Consider the following 15,465-nt stretch of genomic DNA (forward strand, 5'->3'; position numbering starts at 1 on the left):
GAATGAGTTTTTAATTTTACAATGGTCGTGTTGTCCTTGCTACCATTAAAAAAAGAAAATCGACAATTCATTAACTTTTATAAAAGTATCTATTTTTGTATTTCGAGTAATTTTCTTTTCTATTTGATATAAACATAGTTCAAAATATATGTCGATATATCTACATTTCCATTGGCAAATCCATGTTTCCATACGTTCGACATCGACATGAGGGATAAATCGACATTTTCATGATAGTAAAAAAATCGACAAAATATGAAAAATATCAACACAATGTCACTAATATATACCTAATATTAACATTAATTATTTTTAACTTATTAGAAATAGGAAAATATTTATTTGTTAATTGAAATATTTTTTTTATAATTTTATAATTTTTCTAACTTTTACAGAAATATCTATCGACAACAACATGGACGTTTTATCAATATTTCATTCAATATTTTATGAAATTGACACCTCCATTCTATTGACATCAACTTTTAAAATCTTTGACTATAAAAGCCCTTTTATGAATCGCATATAACTCATCAGTCTTCACTCTATCAGCGAGAAATGGCGATTCAAGCTTGGCTACCGGTTCTAGCCTTGGCAATACTCCACATCGCAGCCCACAGTTCAACGGCGGCGCCGACAACCGCCGCCGCGCCGGAGGCACTACCGGGCCCGGCGAGCGAGTTTTTGGAGGCCCACAACCTGGCGCGGGCGGAAGTGGGAGTGGGCCCGCTGAACTGGAGCCGAAATCTAGCGAACCTGACAGATCGGCTGGTCCGGTTCCAGCGGAACCAAAAGGGGTGCGGCTTCGCGGACCTGAGCAAGAGCCAGTACGGCGGGAACCAGATGTGGGCGAGCGGCGGTGCGTTGAGGCCACGCGCGGCGGTGGAGGCGTGGGTGAAGGAGAAGGAATTCTACAACCGCACGAGCAACACGTGCGTGGGGGACCACCGGTGCGGGGTCTACACGCAGGTGGTGTGGAGGAAGTCGACGGAGTTGGGTTGCGCCCAGACGACATGTCGGAACGAGGGCATCACTTTGACGATATGTTTCTACTACCCGCCGGGGAACGTCGTCGGCGAAGCTCCGTTTTAGATAAAAAACAAATAAATAAAGGTTGTTGCTGTAATTTAATGTTGGGGTTCAAGTTTTAATGTCACGACGTGGTTTTTAATAAATGCTTTCTACGCCCTCCGAAGGTTTAAAATTTTATCTATACTATCGTGGATGGAAATGTTGAGATCCATCTGCATGAATATTTTTAGAAAGATTATAAAAATAAAAAATTTATAAAAAGTATTTAAATTAACAAATACTCGTTTACTATTTTTAAATAAATTTTAAAAAGGATTAATATTAATATTATTCTATATTAATAAAAATTTTGTTGATATTTTGTTGATTATTTTGTAATATTATAAAAATGTTCACTTACCTTTTTATCTCAAATTGATATTTATTCTCATGGCCAACGTGAAGATGATCAGATCGAAATAAATTTCCTGTGTCTAGAAATGGGCGATGAGAGAGAGAAGCTAAATTTTATGTTTTTTGTTTGTTATGTGGAAAAATATCATAATAAAACAATTTATAATCGTCCAGAAGTCAAAAAAAAAAAAAAATAATAATAATAATAATAAAATAATTTTATAATTAAAGTGGGTGCAAATAGCAAATATTATGCTACTTTTCTAGCTTCTTTGAGAGGAGATGGAGAACTAGGAGACAATTGGGTCAAATAACAGCAGAATCCCATAATTTTTAGGTTTGTATTTAGGCCACATTTACCTATTTACCATCGTAATAGAAATCAATCCTAATGAAAATCAATCGGAATCGTAATGTTATTCTATTGACGTTGTTTACTAGAAATTTTTTGGAATCGTAATTAGAATTCCTTTGATGTTGTTTACTAAAACTGTTTGGAATCGGAATCGAAATCAGATATATAACAATTACTAATATACCTCTTTCTCTTTTATAGCTAATTACAACTATATTATTGTGCTAATCTTTTTTAAATTACAATAATAATAAATTTTAATTTAATTTATTAATATATTATTGATAGTAAATATTTTTTATTTTTACAATTTTTCTAATATTAATACATAATGAATAATTAAAATAAAATTACATATTAATAAAATATTTTTTATTAGAACAACCAAACTTTAATATAACATATTATTAAGTTTTATTATTCTAATATTTAAAAGTAATAATATCTATTTAAAAAATTTATTGATATTAATTGATATTAATTTATCATATTATATAATAAAATCACATCAACTAATAAAAATTAGAGTATAAAAAGAGAAGAAATTATAAAAGTATAAAAGAAAACTAATTAAAAATTATATGAATCTAATCCGTAGATGAGATTATAATATATATGTGGGATCCATGGAATAAGGAATGTGAATGAGATTGATAGGGTTGTAGGAGTGTAATCACTTTTGATGTAATGAGATTACAAAGCTTGAGGTGGGTCTCACCATTTGATTACGTTCCTACAATTTGGTAAACATCATCAAAGAGAATCAACGCGGCCTTAATGCTAATGAGTCATTCAAATCTAGAAAATGTCTAAAGTTTTATGTTTTGAATTTTATATTGAGTAAAATTCCGAACTTTGAAATTTAGATGTGTCTAATAAATTCTCGAACTTTTAATTTTTGTATGTCGTATTTAATAGTCTCCGATCTATCTTTTTTAAAGAAAATTTAATTTTCTGTCTAAAAAAATATCAAATGGGTCCAAGATTATTACATGTCAAATTGAAAGTTCATGAATCTATTATAGACCCAATAGAAGTTCGTGGATCTATTATTGATGAAAAAAAACCTTTCTATCTAAAGTGTCATTTTGTGGAATTCAAGATTCTCATTAGACGAACATTTACATTTGTTTTATAGAAATGTAAGATATGATCCGAATATGATTTCAAGATGCTCGAGTATCCAAAGCATTCAAGAAAATTTTTATACCCTCTTGAGACATGGACTTTTGAGATTCCTACAATATTTTCCTTGATTTTTTTTTTTGTTTCTATATATTTTTTCATCAAGTTTTGACTCTATACAATTTAGATTTACATATAAAATAAACTTCAATTAAATTATATACTATATTCATTTATTTTGTTGGTACATCTTAAAATTGATATTAATTATATGTAAAAAATGTACGAAATCGATATCATTTCTCTCAAATTTTTTTTTCAATTTTATAATGCAAAAATTCATTAATTATATAATTTTCTTTTGAAAAAACGTTCAATTGATGTTCGTGTTTTTTTTTTTTTAACTTCACGTGATGTTCAAGTGAAAACTGAAATTAATAGTTGATATTAAATATTTTATAAAAATCTAAAATCAATACAAATAAATGTGTTCTACACAATAACATTTAAAATAAAGATAAAATAAATTGATAAAAGAAATATATTAAATTATTAGACATAAACATGAATATTTATAAGACATTTTTTTAAACCAATATATAATTTAAAGACTTTTAAATTTGGAAGTGTAAATGTTCGGAAACAAACATAATTATTCAAATATTTCCGTATTCAATAGTTAGGTCTAGATGCGAGGCAGATAATGCCTAGATTTGGGTGAGTCATTGGGCATATCCTAGTGAATAATTTAGGCATAAAAAAAAGTAAAAATTGAAATTTGTAGAATTATTTTTTAAAAAAAAAAAGAAGAAAGGGAAAAAAAACAACAAATGGAAAGCCCACTTCAGCTATCTTCCAGCAGAGGAAGATCTTTATAAGATATTTGTATACACTTTATAATATATAATACATTATTATGTACAGTTTATAATATATCCTTCTACATAGGATCTTGATCCTTTGTCGTTACAATAAATAATTGATCACATGAGTGCTGCTACTGCACACTCTCAGTACTGTGTATTTTCACATATTAATATTAATACTATTTTAGTAATACCCAATTAAATATCTTCTCTCTTAATCACTCCATAATTAACAATTAGTTTAAGATTATTTTCTTTTGGTATGACTTACAAGTGTTTTTCTAGTCTCCAAACTTCCAAATTTTATTCCATTTTTCGGTATCAAACTTTTAAAATGTCTATTTTAATTACTCGACTTCGTATAGACAAAATGTTTCAAGTCAGTGTTACCATATGAATCACATTTGTATTAAAACACAAATTTCATTCAATTGAAAGGAAGAGACTATGGACATTTCAGAGCATACATGTGGTCCAGTTTCTGTATTCTCAGTTCCTCTATGTACAAAAGAGAAATCAAATCCAATGCACAAAAAAATTAGCATCTGAGTTCATCCAAAAATGCAAGCTAATCAGGTCAGCAGCTCCTTGGAAATCAGATACCTGAATGTGTAACTTGGAGGAATCCATTCGACATTCTTCCGGGGATTCCCGAGCTGCTGCGACCGTTTGACACTCTTTCTCAGAGATTCTGGCAAGCTGTTGAGAATCATCTCCATCAGCCCAGATGAACACAAACCAGAGTCCTTTGCGAATGACTCGATCTTCTTCGGAAGAAGGATCATCTTTTTATCCTTTAGTACACCGAAGGTGGCACGAATGTACTCGTCTTTTGCAGATTCTAGCTCTTGAAACACTCTCTTAGCTGTATAAACACGAACCTGAAACGAAACGATATCGAAAGATTATGGTTATGGAAACAGCATAGCATATGGTACAAGACTGCAGTACACAACTATAACAATGGAAAACCTCAGAAGTCATTTGATTTAACGACACACTGTTATCGCTACTGCAATAAAGAAACAGGAGAAATGCATCAGTGAAATCTGAAAAATACCGCAGGATCGGAGTGGCTTCCAGAGCAAAGTGCGAAATGTAAAAGGGGTTCTGGACGGTTGATTATATAAGCTCGTCGTTCATCTCCGGTCTTGAATTTCGTCCTTGATGGAAGCAACAGTCGAAGCCACTACATGTGAAAGTGAAACTCATGGTATCGAGATGATATCACATTATGATGAGAATGAGCTTAGACAAAAGGGAAAATCGAGCATTTGATACCTGCCGAGGACGAGGCATCCGACATCCAAGAATACAACTCTGTATTGTGTCTACACTAATTGTATGGCCTCCAATATTATATGCAGACTGGAAAAACATACACAAAGTGAGAAACAACTATAATGATCATAGTGATTTTAGGCTCTCCTAGCAAAAGAAAAGGCCCAGAGAAGTTACCTTCAAGAGTAAAAAGGCTCTTTTGACATTGTTTTGGGGTACCCCATAAGCCAAATATGTCTGTTTCAAGAACCAAAGAAACCGATTACAATCGAATTCTTGGGGAAAAGTTGGGAAAGGATGAACCTAATAGATGCACAAGGTTGACATGTTTACATGCATCACAAGAGAATTGTGGATATTTATCCAGAAAGCCAACTTTTCCTCATACTTTAGTTTCGTCAAATCGACTTCCTCTAGTCGAGAGATAAGCAACCTGTGAACCATAGCCCAAGAGACATTAACAAAACTGTAAGATAACACAAAAAACGCCTTGTGATGTCTGAATATTACATAAGCTGCTGACCTGAAGTTTTCAAGCAAACTCTTGACATTGCAAAGTTTCTGAGGGTCTCCACAAATCCAGGAAATCTCAATCATTGTACTATATGGTCCACTAAAATCTTTAAGACCTTCCACAAGAAAAGGATTGTCCAATCGTACATCAAAGGACGAATTGTTTCTGAGCCCCGGACTACACATTGCACACTGTTCTCCGGGAGAAAATGCACTAACCGATGACAAAGACGACGTGGGAGATGAAAGTCCATGATTTGTCAAAGATGGTTCTGCAAGTTTGCAAAATATAGATGATATGCACTTGATCATGTCTTCAGAAAGACGGTTAGGAGTCTCGGGTACATGATCGGAAATGCGAGTTCCAAGATGCTCGGCTAGGCTGATTATATTGGAGGAAACATTTTGCGCATACTGTGGAAAAACAACAAGCAATTCATTACTAAGAAAATGCTTCAAAGATTGCTTCAAAAGCGCTTCAAGTGCTAAAAGTTACCTCCATCATGGACACCGGTTGGGAATGACATGCCCACAGAGTTCTATCCAACGACTCCACCGAAGTAGACAGTTTATTCGATGAAGCTGCATTTACTGTCGTCAGCGACGATTCAGAACGATGAAAATTCGAAACCACAAGTTTTTCATCTCTTCCTATGTTGCTGCAATTCTTCCTTGCATTTTCAAGTGACTGACAACCTGAAGGAGCTGCTGAGTGTTCATCTTTTGAGGCAATATCAGGTAGGGGACCTTCCATTGAGCTGCCTCTAGGGGTTGAAGGAAGTTTTGATTTTTCGTCATTAGCAGAAGGGGACACAGAGGATGATTGTCCATCGAATGCTCTTCGGTACAAAGAAAGAAGGTATTGTTCTAAATGCACGACTTCTAGTTCTAACGTTGCAATCTCATTGATTAACTCAATGGCTGACTGCAGTTAAAGAAAGAGGATTGAATTTACAAAATTAAGAAAAATGATACATGTAGAGAGAAAACAAGCAAGTACTTATTACAGGAAATAATCAGACTTGGAGGGTTTTTTTCACCTTTGGCATTGAGACTTTATCTGATTTACTACAGGGAAAGATCCCATGACCCAATGCTTTTTCTAATGCAGAGCGGAGCTTGAACTGGTCTTGCAATCGCTTCTCGAGTTGAATAATCTATATTGACATCGACGCATTGAAATGATGAAATAAACAAGAAAAAAGTTGCCATGGTAATTCATATTGGCTCATGGTAGTAATTCTTCAAATTACATGCCTAAGGACTTGAAATTAGTTCCATACCTCTTGCTTCAAAGAATTATGTACTTCCACCTTCAGTGACAGGTTTTTCGTATTCTCGACTTCTTTCACCCGGTCCATATCCTGGTGTTTAACGAAAACATCATCGAAAGAAAAACTTGTGAATTTTCATTTCACAGACAAAATTGTTCAAATCAGCTGAAACAAGATTTGTCTTACCATCTCTACACCATTCAATGATTCGAGCGAATTATGTAATCGATCATCTTGAACCGCTTTCTTGTCTAGCGAGCTGGCATATGCGTAGAGCAAAGACAAAAGAATTCTACAACATGAGTAGGAGAAGTCAAGGACAAAGTGTTTATCATCATCATCATTCAAATATTAAGACATCATTCTAAAACTTCATCATCCAATTCCAAACCAACCATCAGAAACTGAGCCCTCTTATTTATCTCAAAGTAGATAAAAGTTAAAAACAACAAGAACAGATTCTACTAAAAGAAACAGCCAATTTAAGAAGAAAAACAGGACCAAATCCTCCTACCCTCCTAACCATCCCCAGAGCCTCTCTGGGGATCTGAACTCAAACAACAGAATTTGCAAGAACCCAATAACACTTCCAAATTTCAGCACCCAATAAAGAACACAGACCAAAATCTCAGAAGTTCATATGAATAACGAATGAATCTTTCGTAATTAACCAAAAAAAAAAAACACATTGAAACCTACCTTTTGGAGCGTCTGTGCCCTGTTCTTACATCCACTCCAAGCATTTTTCTCCTCTAACCCCAGTTCCACTCAGATTCCAAAGGCTCAAAACTAACCCAAAGTGTAATCACACACCCCAAAAAAAAGAAAAATAAAAGCAGCCCAGATGGAAGAAACCAGAAAGTGATCAAGCACTGGCAGCAGAAAGAGGGTAGCGGAAAGGCTGCTGCAGACCCACAAAAAAGGGACCCAAAAGCTTTTCTAGTAACGAGCTTCCATTGAAATAGTGACCCAAAAGCTAAGGAAAAAAGGGAGGTAGAGTTTCTGGTCGTAGGGGTTCAGACGGAGGAAGAAAAGTCCAAATAGAGTGGAAATGGGAGGAAATCGCCAACAGGGGAAGCGATTCTGAAGTGGGAAAGTGGCCAAATCAGAGATTTCAGCTGCGGTTTGTGTTGGGAGTGGAAAAATTAGTAGAATGGTTTAGTTTTATTGTAAGTTGTGATTAGTGATTAGTGAAAGAACTCAGAAATCTGTTCTTCTCCAACTCCTCCGCCTTCTGGCTCTGGGAAGATATATATATATATATATGCTTATGCATTGATACAATTCAACAAAACAACTTCCATCATATTTCTCCCGAGAAAGAAGTTTGAAAAATACGTTTACCATTTTAGTTCCTGAATTTTAAAATGTAATAGTTTAATCTTTATGGTTTAAAATTTACAACCGATCCTAAATTTATTTACTTTTTTATAAGTTTATCGATGATAAAAGAAAAAAATCATATGGAATCTTAATAATATTTTCACAATATAGTTAAGTTGTTATAATAAAAAAATTATAATATTAACTAAACTACATATCTCATTGAATTATTGTAGATTCATAGCTCATTACCCAAATAACAAAATATGTTCAATTTCTAATTGTTTCACCTTTTTTTTATCACTTTTCTTGGAATATTTCAAGCATGTTAAATTCTAAAATTTCTAGAAGATTATGTAAAATAATTGCAAGCTAGGTATGTTTTGCAAATTATTAATTATTATATCATATATGTATGGTCAATCATTATCACTCACACCAAAAAAAAATATATTCCACAACTCCATAGTGGTTTATTTTACTAAACCATCCTTTTCAAAAGAGCTAGCTTTTAATTTTGTATTACACCAAACTTTTTGTTTTTATTACATCTTTGGGTCTTGTAGTATCTTTTGGATGTTAACATTATGATTATGAAAATGACGACATAAATATTTATTCATGGCCACACGTTTCATTAATAAGTTTTATGGTGCTTCATATAAACAAAAAAAGATTATATATATATATATATATATATATATATATATATATATTTGTGTTATTTTTATCTATTTATTTTAGTATAACGTGTATTATGTAAGGTAAGAGATTGAACTCAAAACTTCTTAATTAGAGATATTTATCCTAATTTCATGAGTGGTTGTGCATTTTTCAAATAAATTCCATAAGTAGTTTAAAAAATAATTGAACTTGAAAGTTCATTTGTTCATGGTAACAATTCTATGAGGACGGCCCTTTGCATTCTTTTTCCACGAAAGCAAATAAAATAAGTTTATTATTCCACTATTTTTTTCTCATGATAAATATATATATATATATATATTTTTGCTAAACTTAAAAAGTTATAATAAATTTGCATATCGACTAGTTATGAATATTTTCAAAAAGTTATAATAAATTTGCATATCGACTAGTTATGAATATTTTCAAATTTCTATATCACATATATATATATATATATACACATGTACATATACCGTTACATCAACATTTTGATAAGTAATTACGATTGATTACTATCCTTAGATATTATGAACAATTAAAAAACATTGAACAAAAATTTCATATTTCATTTGTTTTTTTTTTGTGTATAAAAAACAATATATTATATTTTCCAATATTTTTATAAAGGTACATCCCAATCAAAAATTTATTAAAATTATTGTAGAATAAAATCTGGCTGCTAGCTCTATGGATAAAGAAAAAAGCAACATTCATTATTGTGAAAGTTGAGTGCTTGATTGTGATTCCAAATTTACATGAAAACAAGAATAATTACCAGTCACCTCAAAAGGATTGACAGAAAAAAAAAGGACGACCTTTTTGTTCACGGAAACCACAGTATTAAAAAAGAAAAAGAAAAAGAAAAACTATTAATTAGTTTGTCAGTTTGTCACAAAAAAAAAAAAGATCTAAAATTATGATGAACGAGATTATGATTTGAAAAAGTTAAAGGTTTGTTTATGTAAAGATATGCACAATAGTGTATTTCTGATTGCAACTCGAATTCGGCCTCCGGATCGATCTGAATACTTGGGCGGACCTGCACAAAAAGGTGAGCACTCCGACGATCAAGTCAGTATAGGTCGGATTCCCAGTTTAGTTCGAGGTCAGAAATCATCATACCTGATCGTGGAGTGAGGTCCTCTACTTATGGGTGGTAGTCCCGCTAATCTCGCGACGGTTACACTCGGTAATCTCGGGACCGTCGGTTACACCCGGTAATCTTGGGACCGACGGTTACACCTGATAATCACGCCGCTGACAGTAGCTCACATCGGCCCCTACCGAGCTTCCCAGTAGGTCGGACCTCGGCCAGGTTCACCTCGGCCCTCACACTTAGCATTTGTCGACGCTAGTGGTGGTGATCTCGGCGGTCCGAGCTGGGCATGACTCATGAGTCATCTTGGAGCACCAATAGGGGTCCTCCACGTGTCCAGGGTATTCTCTTCCCCAAACATCGGCCCCCTATCTGTCTGGTCCGATCTCAACCTAGCAGAGAAGTTCATTCGATTTGCTTTGAACACGTGGCGACTTCCTATTCGTGGGAAAATATAACCGTTGCGGTAGATTTATCGTCGGAATATTCAAATATTCCGACGCTTCGGATCTTAGGAAGGATCCTAGCCGCTCGTTGATTACACGTGTACGGTGGGGAAATTTTTCCGACGGGCTATAATTGCCCCCAATCCTTCAGGTCATACCTTACGTTCCCTGAATTCTTGAAGTTCGATCTGAAGGCAGCTCGAACCCTTGGTAGGTCGGTCTCTTCCCTCACTTTCTCTTTCGAACATAGTTGCCATGTCGTCCTCTTTTAGCAGCAACTTAGGATCCGATGAGGATTTAGCTCGTAGGTTAGAGTCCGAGCTCGAGGAGATAGAAAACTTTAGATTCTTCGATGACGGGGAGGATAGTGATGCCTCCACCTCAGGTCAGGGTTTGGAATACCCCTCTAGGATACCTGAGCACTACCTCGGATCCCTTCGTAGGGGGTTCGCTATCCCTGAGAACATCCTCCTCAGGCTTCCAGAGGAGGGGGAGAGAGCTGACAATCCTCCAGAGGGATGGGTCACTCTCTACTTCAAAATGTTTGAGTACGGCCTCAGACTTCCTCTTCACCCTTTTGTCCAAGAATTTCTCTTCCGGACTGGGTTGGCTCCGGCTCAAGTGGCCCCCAATGGGTGGGGTGTCATTTTCGCTTTGGCCATCCTTTTTTGGCTACGAGCTCGGGATAGTGAGGAGGCCGAGCTGTTGGACGTAGACCAGCTCCTCGCGTGCTTCGAAGCGAAAAGGATAGCTAAGAAGCCTGGTCGGTTCTATATGTGTGATTACGCTTGTTTACATGCGTAAAAAGAAGGTTTTAGATGCTGTTTTTACAATGTTTCAGCTTTGTTTCGGATTTTTCTCGGTCGTTTGAGTTCCAATTCATGCAAAATTCATATATTATGGTTTGTGGTTGGCTTATATTGTATTTATGACATTTTAGGACCATTTGGGAGTGCAAATTAATCAAAAGAAGCAAAAAGACGGAAAAACCATCATGGGAGGCGCTAGGCGCCTGGGAAGCCTGCAGAAAAACTGGTTTTCTTCCAACTTTGCCCTTAATGAAACGCGTCTTCCAATGCGTTTTGGTGGTTCCAACCGATGCATACGTGTAGAAGAAGTGTTCCACTATCAGTTTGAGCACGATTTGGTCAGTCAAAAGAGTTGGAAATGGGTGATTCACCATCGTTTTAGGACCTACCTAACCAATTCTGCACAACTATAAATTCCAGCAACTTCTCCACCAAAATCATCAAGCCTTGCTTCCTTCTCTTGATCATTTTTAGTGTTTCTTTGTTGCTTTCTAAGTACTTTTGAGTTGCTTTCATTAGTTACTTTTGGTTTTTAAATCCCGAGCACTTTACATTCCTTTATTGAGCTTGTTTTGTTTCCATTTGTACTTAGTCATTTTCTACTTATTCAAATATATAAAAATCCAGCACTTTGCTTATCTTCCCTTTGCCTTTACTTTATTTTTAGTTAAGAGAGTTGTGTTTTTGGAGGAAAGAGCACGTGACACTCTCCCTTGCTTGAAAGAGAAGGGCGAAGCTCTTAATCCCGATAAAAACCCTCCGTTAGTTAACTTTTGTTTTTCACACATGCATTCCACATTCAACCGTTTTACTTGCTGTATTTTCTTCAATATGTCTTTCTAAATTCCCGTCTCTAGCCCGGTTATGGATAGTTAGCCTTTTATGTCTAAAAAGGGTCGCTAAGAAGTAGTGTTTTTGCTTTCCATTCATTGCTCAACATGTTTTCCCAAAAAGTTAGGATTTAGAGAAGGCCACTGTAAGTCTTAACAAGTCAATACTGAAAAGGTTGCTTATTTGCATTGTTGAGTGGTTAAACCGAGGAGAGGAGCGCCTTAGACATAAGGGTTCCGCTTAAGTAGCCTAGACATAGGACCTTAACCCGAGGTTGCGACTATTTCCATCCTAAAACTAAGATATATCTCATAATAGACATATTAGGGAATGTCTTAGGACTTTGAACTTGCTTAGACATAAGTCAAGTGAGAAGCGTAGTCGTTGGTTTCTAAAGTAAAAAGCATATTGTCCTTAGCATGTCCTTGATTCTTTGTTGCCTAACTTGAAGTAGTTCGGGCTAGGTTTTATCATTCTAAGTCCAAATCCCAAATCCAAACCATTATTTGTGACCACTTCCCATTTTACAAGAATCACTCATTCCAACATTCACTATTCTTTAAAACTTTAGAGTTTGGAAATTGTTTAGAAGTCCTTGAGGATCGATACTTGGATACTCCATCCATTTTATATTACTCTGACAGGTGTGCGCTTGCATCTATATAATTGTTACCACGCTTAGTGCGTGCGTTCAGCATAAACGCCCAGTCAATGTGCGCAAGGAAAGACGCAGGCGGTATAGTTAAGGGGCCGACCTCCATCAAGGGATGGGTGAGGAAGTGGTTCTACGCTTCTGGGGAATGGCTTGCAAAGGACGAGTCAGGTCGTTCCTTCTTTGACGTTCCCACTAGGTTTGGGAACCTAGGTACGGAGTAGTTCTTGCTTTTTGTAATTTTCTTTTTGTCATTCAGGTCTAACTCGGATTATCGGGTGTAACCGTCGGTCCCGAGATTACCGGGTCTAACCCAGGGTCCGTTCCGCTGAGGTAAGATTGGTGTTTTTGCTCGATTTACCTAACAGGTGGCTCGGTCTAACTTCTTTTTTGTACCTTTCCTCAGGCGTTCGTTGCTTCCATTCAATCGGCTCTGGCCGTGAAGGTCGAGCTGGATGGGAGGGAAGTTCTGGCAGCAAAGGAGAAAGAGGAGTTCTCTGCTGCCTTGGAGGCTGCTTCCTCCACCATGACAGATGAGCTGCTGAAGGCTCACTCTGAGGTGGAAATTTTGAAGGCCGAGGTGGAGACCAGGCCGAGCTGCTGAAGAAGGAAGAGGACAGACGCAAGGCCCAGCTCCGAGCTGCCCACGCTATCACCAGGGGCTTGGAGAAGGAGAAGTTCCAACTCCTGAAGGAGAAGGACGACATGCTCCAGGCGCTTGAAGCGAAGGATAAGGATGTGGAGCGTGCGACTGCGGAGCTGGAGACGGCGAAGGAGCGCCTCAGCAATGGAGTCCTACTGGAGGAGTCATTTAGGCAGCATCCTGACTTCGATGGATTTGCCAAGGACTTCTCTGACGCGGGCTTCAAGTTCCTCATGAAGGGCATTGCTTCTGACATGCCTGACCTTCAGATCGATCTCAGCGGTTTGAAAAAGAGGTATGCCGAGAAGTGGGCGTCTGGGCCTGGCGGCACCCCTGGCCCCCAAGCGTTGGTGGATCAGTATGTCAGAGATCTGGACTCTGACTACTCTGATCTCGAAGAGGACCAGGTCGGCACCGCACAAGAAGGCGCTCCTCAGGCGGATTCTTAGGCGATCATCCTTTATGAGGCTTTTCTCTGTCTCTCTTATCTTCCTTTCTTGTTTGTAAGTGTCAGGGCAGAGCTGCAAGGTCTATAAGCCTTGGCTCTGCTCTCCATTCAATAAAGAGGCTCCCATTTGCTTCTACTTTGTTGTCGGCAACGTCTTTTCTTTGCTTTTTCTTTGAACTATCACCTCGCACCTCTTACTTTTGAGGTCGCGCCTTTAATTAAAATAATTGCAAGTTTGAGTTTGAATCTCTTAGTGTTCAATGCATTGCACCAACTCTGGATTTTTTAACATCGCGCCCTTAACTTAAAAACGTTAAAAGGATAAAATCCTAAGCTTAACTTGTCCTTGCTGCGCCTCTCCGGGGCTCCCTGAAGCTTCTCAGGATGCTTGAGTAGTTTTTCCATTCCAGATTCCTCGATGTTTGTTAGGATCTCGGAAATTGGAATCGTGGTCGGGGTGAAGTGTTCGTAAGGTCGGCTCCTGGTAGGTCCGCTCTCCGCCCTTCGATACTCAGCTCGGCCGCTGGAAAAGGATCCCTTGTCCTTGGACTTGGGATCTGCCCTTTCTACATCTTTTCCACTTTTGCCCCGGCCGATCTTTCGTTCCGGTCGGCCGGTTTTGGTTCGGAGGAGCTCTTGTCCATCGATGACTTTCTTCGCCTTCTGAAGCACCTCGGCGAAGGTGGCTGGGGCCTCCTCTCCAAGTTTCACCGTGAGGGCTTCGTCGGCTAGACCGGTGAGGAAATAGCACATGGCCGAGTCATCGGAGCAGTGTGCGACCTTCAACTGCTCCTCCTGGAACCTGGTGACATATTCCCGCAGCGTCTCACCCTCCTTCTGCCTGATGGTGGCGAGATGGGTCGCTGTCTTTTTGTCATAGTGCCGAGAAGAAAACTGGGCGAGGAACTCCCTTCTCAGCTGAGAGTAGGTCGAGATCGACCTGGCTGGCAGTCTCCGATACCACAATCGCGCGCTGCCAGTAAGCGCGATCTGAAAGGCGCGGCATTTGATTGCGTCTGATGCCGCTTGGAAGTCCATGAGGCCTTCAAAGACCTCAACATAGTCCTTGGGGTCCTTCGTCCCATCATAAGGCTTCGCGGTAGGAGCCTTGAACTTCGGAGGGATTGGTGCTTCCAAAACGTTCAAGGTGAAGGGCGATTCTCCCAAGTCGTCATCGTTCAGTGAATCTTCTTTTTGCTCACATTTGGCCTTTAAGGCCTCCACCTAAGCATCGAGCTTGCCCCTCAACTGGTCGAACTCCTCCCTTGTGATCACCCCTGCGGGATTGTGAGAGGATTCAGCCTGCTGGTTGGAGCTCCTGTGTGAACGGGATGGTGACTGCCCTTTTCGGAGAGACGAGCCTTTCTTTCTGTTGAGATGCTCACGGAGGTCTCCTCTCTGGCGAGTGTACCCCTCGCTCTTGTTGTCTTCGGGACGTTCCTCCTCGGCTAGGCCGAGGTGGGAACCCCTTTGCTCGCGTACGTCCACACGCGTCACTCGATTTTCAGATCGGGACCATGCGCCTGCAGCTAGCATCATTTCGTTATACATTTCCTCCATGGACCTCATTTGTGTGCGCATTGCCTCCATTTCTCTCTGGAGTGCGTCAAAGTTCTCACTTGTTGGAGCCGGGGCTGGGCCCCGGGTGCCCTTCTTAGAGGTCCCACCTCGGCCACGGGTGGCCTTGGATG

At 38.2% G+C, this 15,465-nt stretch overlaps 2 protein-coding genes across 3 annotated transcripts; one reads left to right on the forward strand and one right to left on the reverse strand.

Annotated features, from left to right (window-relative positions):
* Positions 1-515: 515 nt before the first annotated feature.
* Positions 516-1,207, forward strand: LOC148212781 (CAP (Cysteine-rich secretory proteins, Antigen 5, and Pathogenesis-related 1 protein) superfamily protein). The gene has a single exon (XM_088121029.1). The coding sequence runs from the start codon at positions 559-561 to the stop codon at positions 1,090-1,092; it is 534 nt and encodes a 177-aa protein (XP_087977155.1). The 5' UTR covers positions 516-558; the 3' UTR covers positions 1,093-1,207.
* A 2,950-nt stretch (positions 1,208-4,157) lies between these two features.
* Positions 4,158-8,079, reverse strand: LOC111025163 (uncharacterized). Of its 2 annotated transcripts, none has more exons than XM_022303008.2 (11): positions 7,539-8,079; positions 7,026-7,098; positions 6,849-6,929; positions 6,606-6,722; positions 6,062-6,490; positions 5,576-5,979; positions 5,386-5,485; positions 5,230-5,289; positions 5,053-5,139; positions 4,832-4,960; positions 4,158-4,652 (listed from the first exon to the last, which is right to left on the reverse strand). In XM_022303008.2, the coding sequence occupies exons 1-11, from the start codon at positions 7,580-7,582 to the stop codon at positions 4,344-4,346; spliced, it is 1,833 nt and encodes a 610-aa protein (XP_022158700.1). In that variant the 5' UTR covers positions 7,583-8,079; the 3' UTR covers positions 4,158-4,343. The 2 variants fall into 2 exon arrangements, with proteins under 2 accessions (XP_022158700.1, XP_022158699.1); XM_022303007.2 differs by having other exon boundaries at positions 7,026-7,131.
* Between the last annotated feature and the right edge of the window lie 7,386 nt (positions 8,080-15,465).

This window comes from Momordica charantia (assembly GCF_013281855.1).
Source record: "Momordica charantia cultivar OHB3-1 chromosome 2 unlocalized genomic scaffold, Mcharantia_2.0 BLBB01000002.1, whole genome shotgun sequence".
In the NCBI taxonomy this organism is placed as follows: domain Eukaryota; kingdom Viridiplantae; phylum Streptophyta; class Magnoliopsida; order Cucurbitales; family Cucurbitaceae; genus Momordica; species Momordica charantia.

Coding starts and splice junctions, on each gene's coding strand:
- LOC148212781 (XM_088121029.1), top strand. CDS start 559: ATGGCGATTCAAGCTTGGCTACCGGTTCTAGCCTTGGCAATACTCCAC.
- LOC111025163 (XM_022303007.2), bottom strand. CDS start 7,582: ATGCTTGGAGTGGATGTAAGAACAGGGCACAGACGCTCCAAAAG. Junction 5,980..6,061: donor AACCGGTGTCCATGATGGAG/GTAACTTTTAGC, acceptor GTTTTTCCACAG/TATGCGCAAAATGTTTCCTC. Junction 5,140..5,229: donor GAGCCTTTTTACTCTTGAAG/GTAACTTCTCTG, acceptor ATGTTTTTCCAG/TCTGCATATAATATTGGAGG.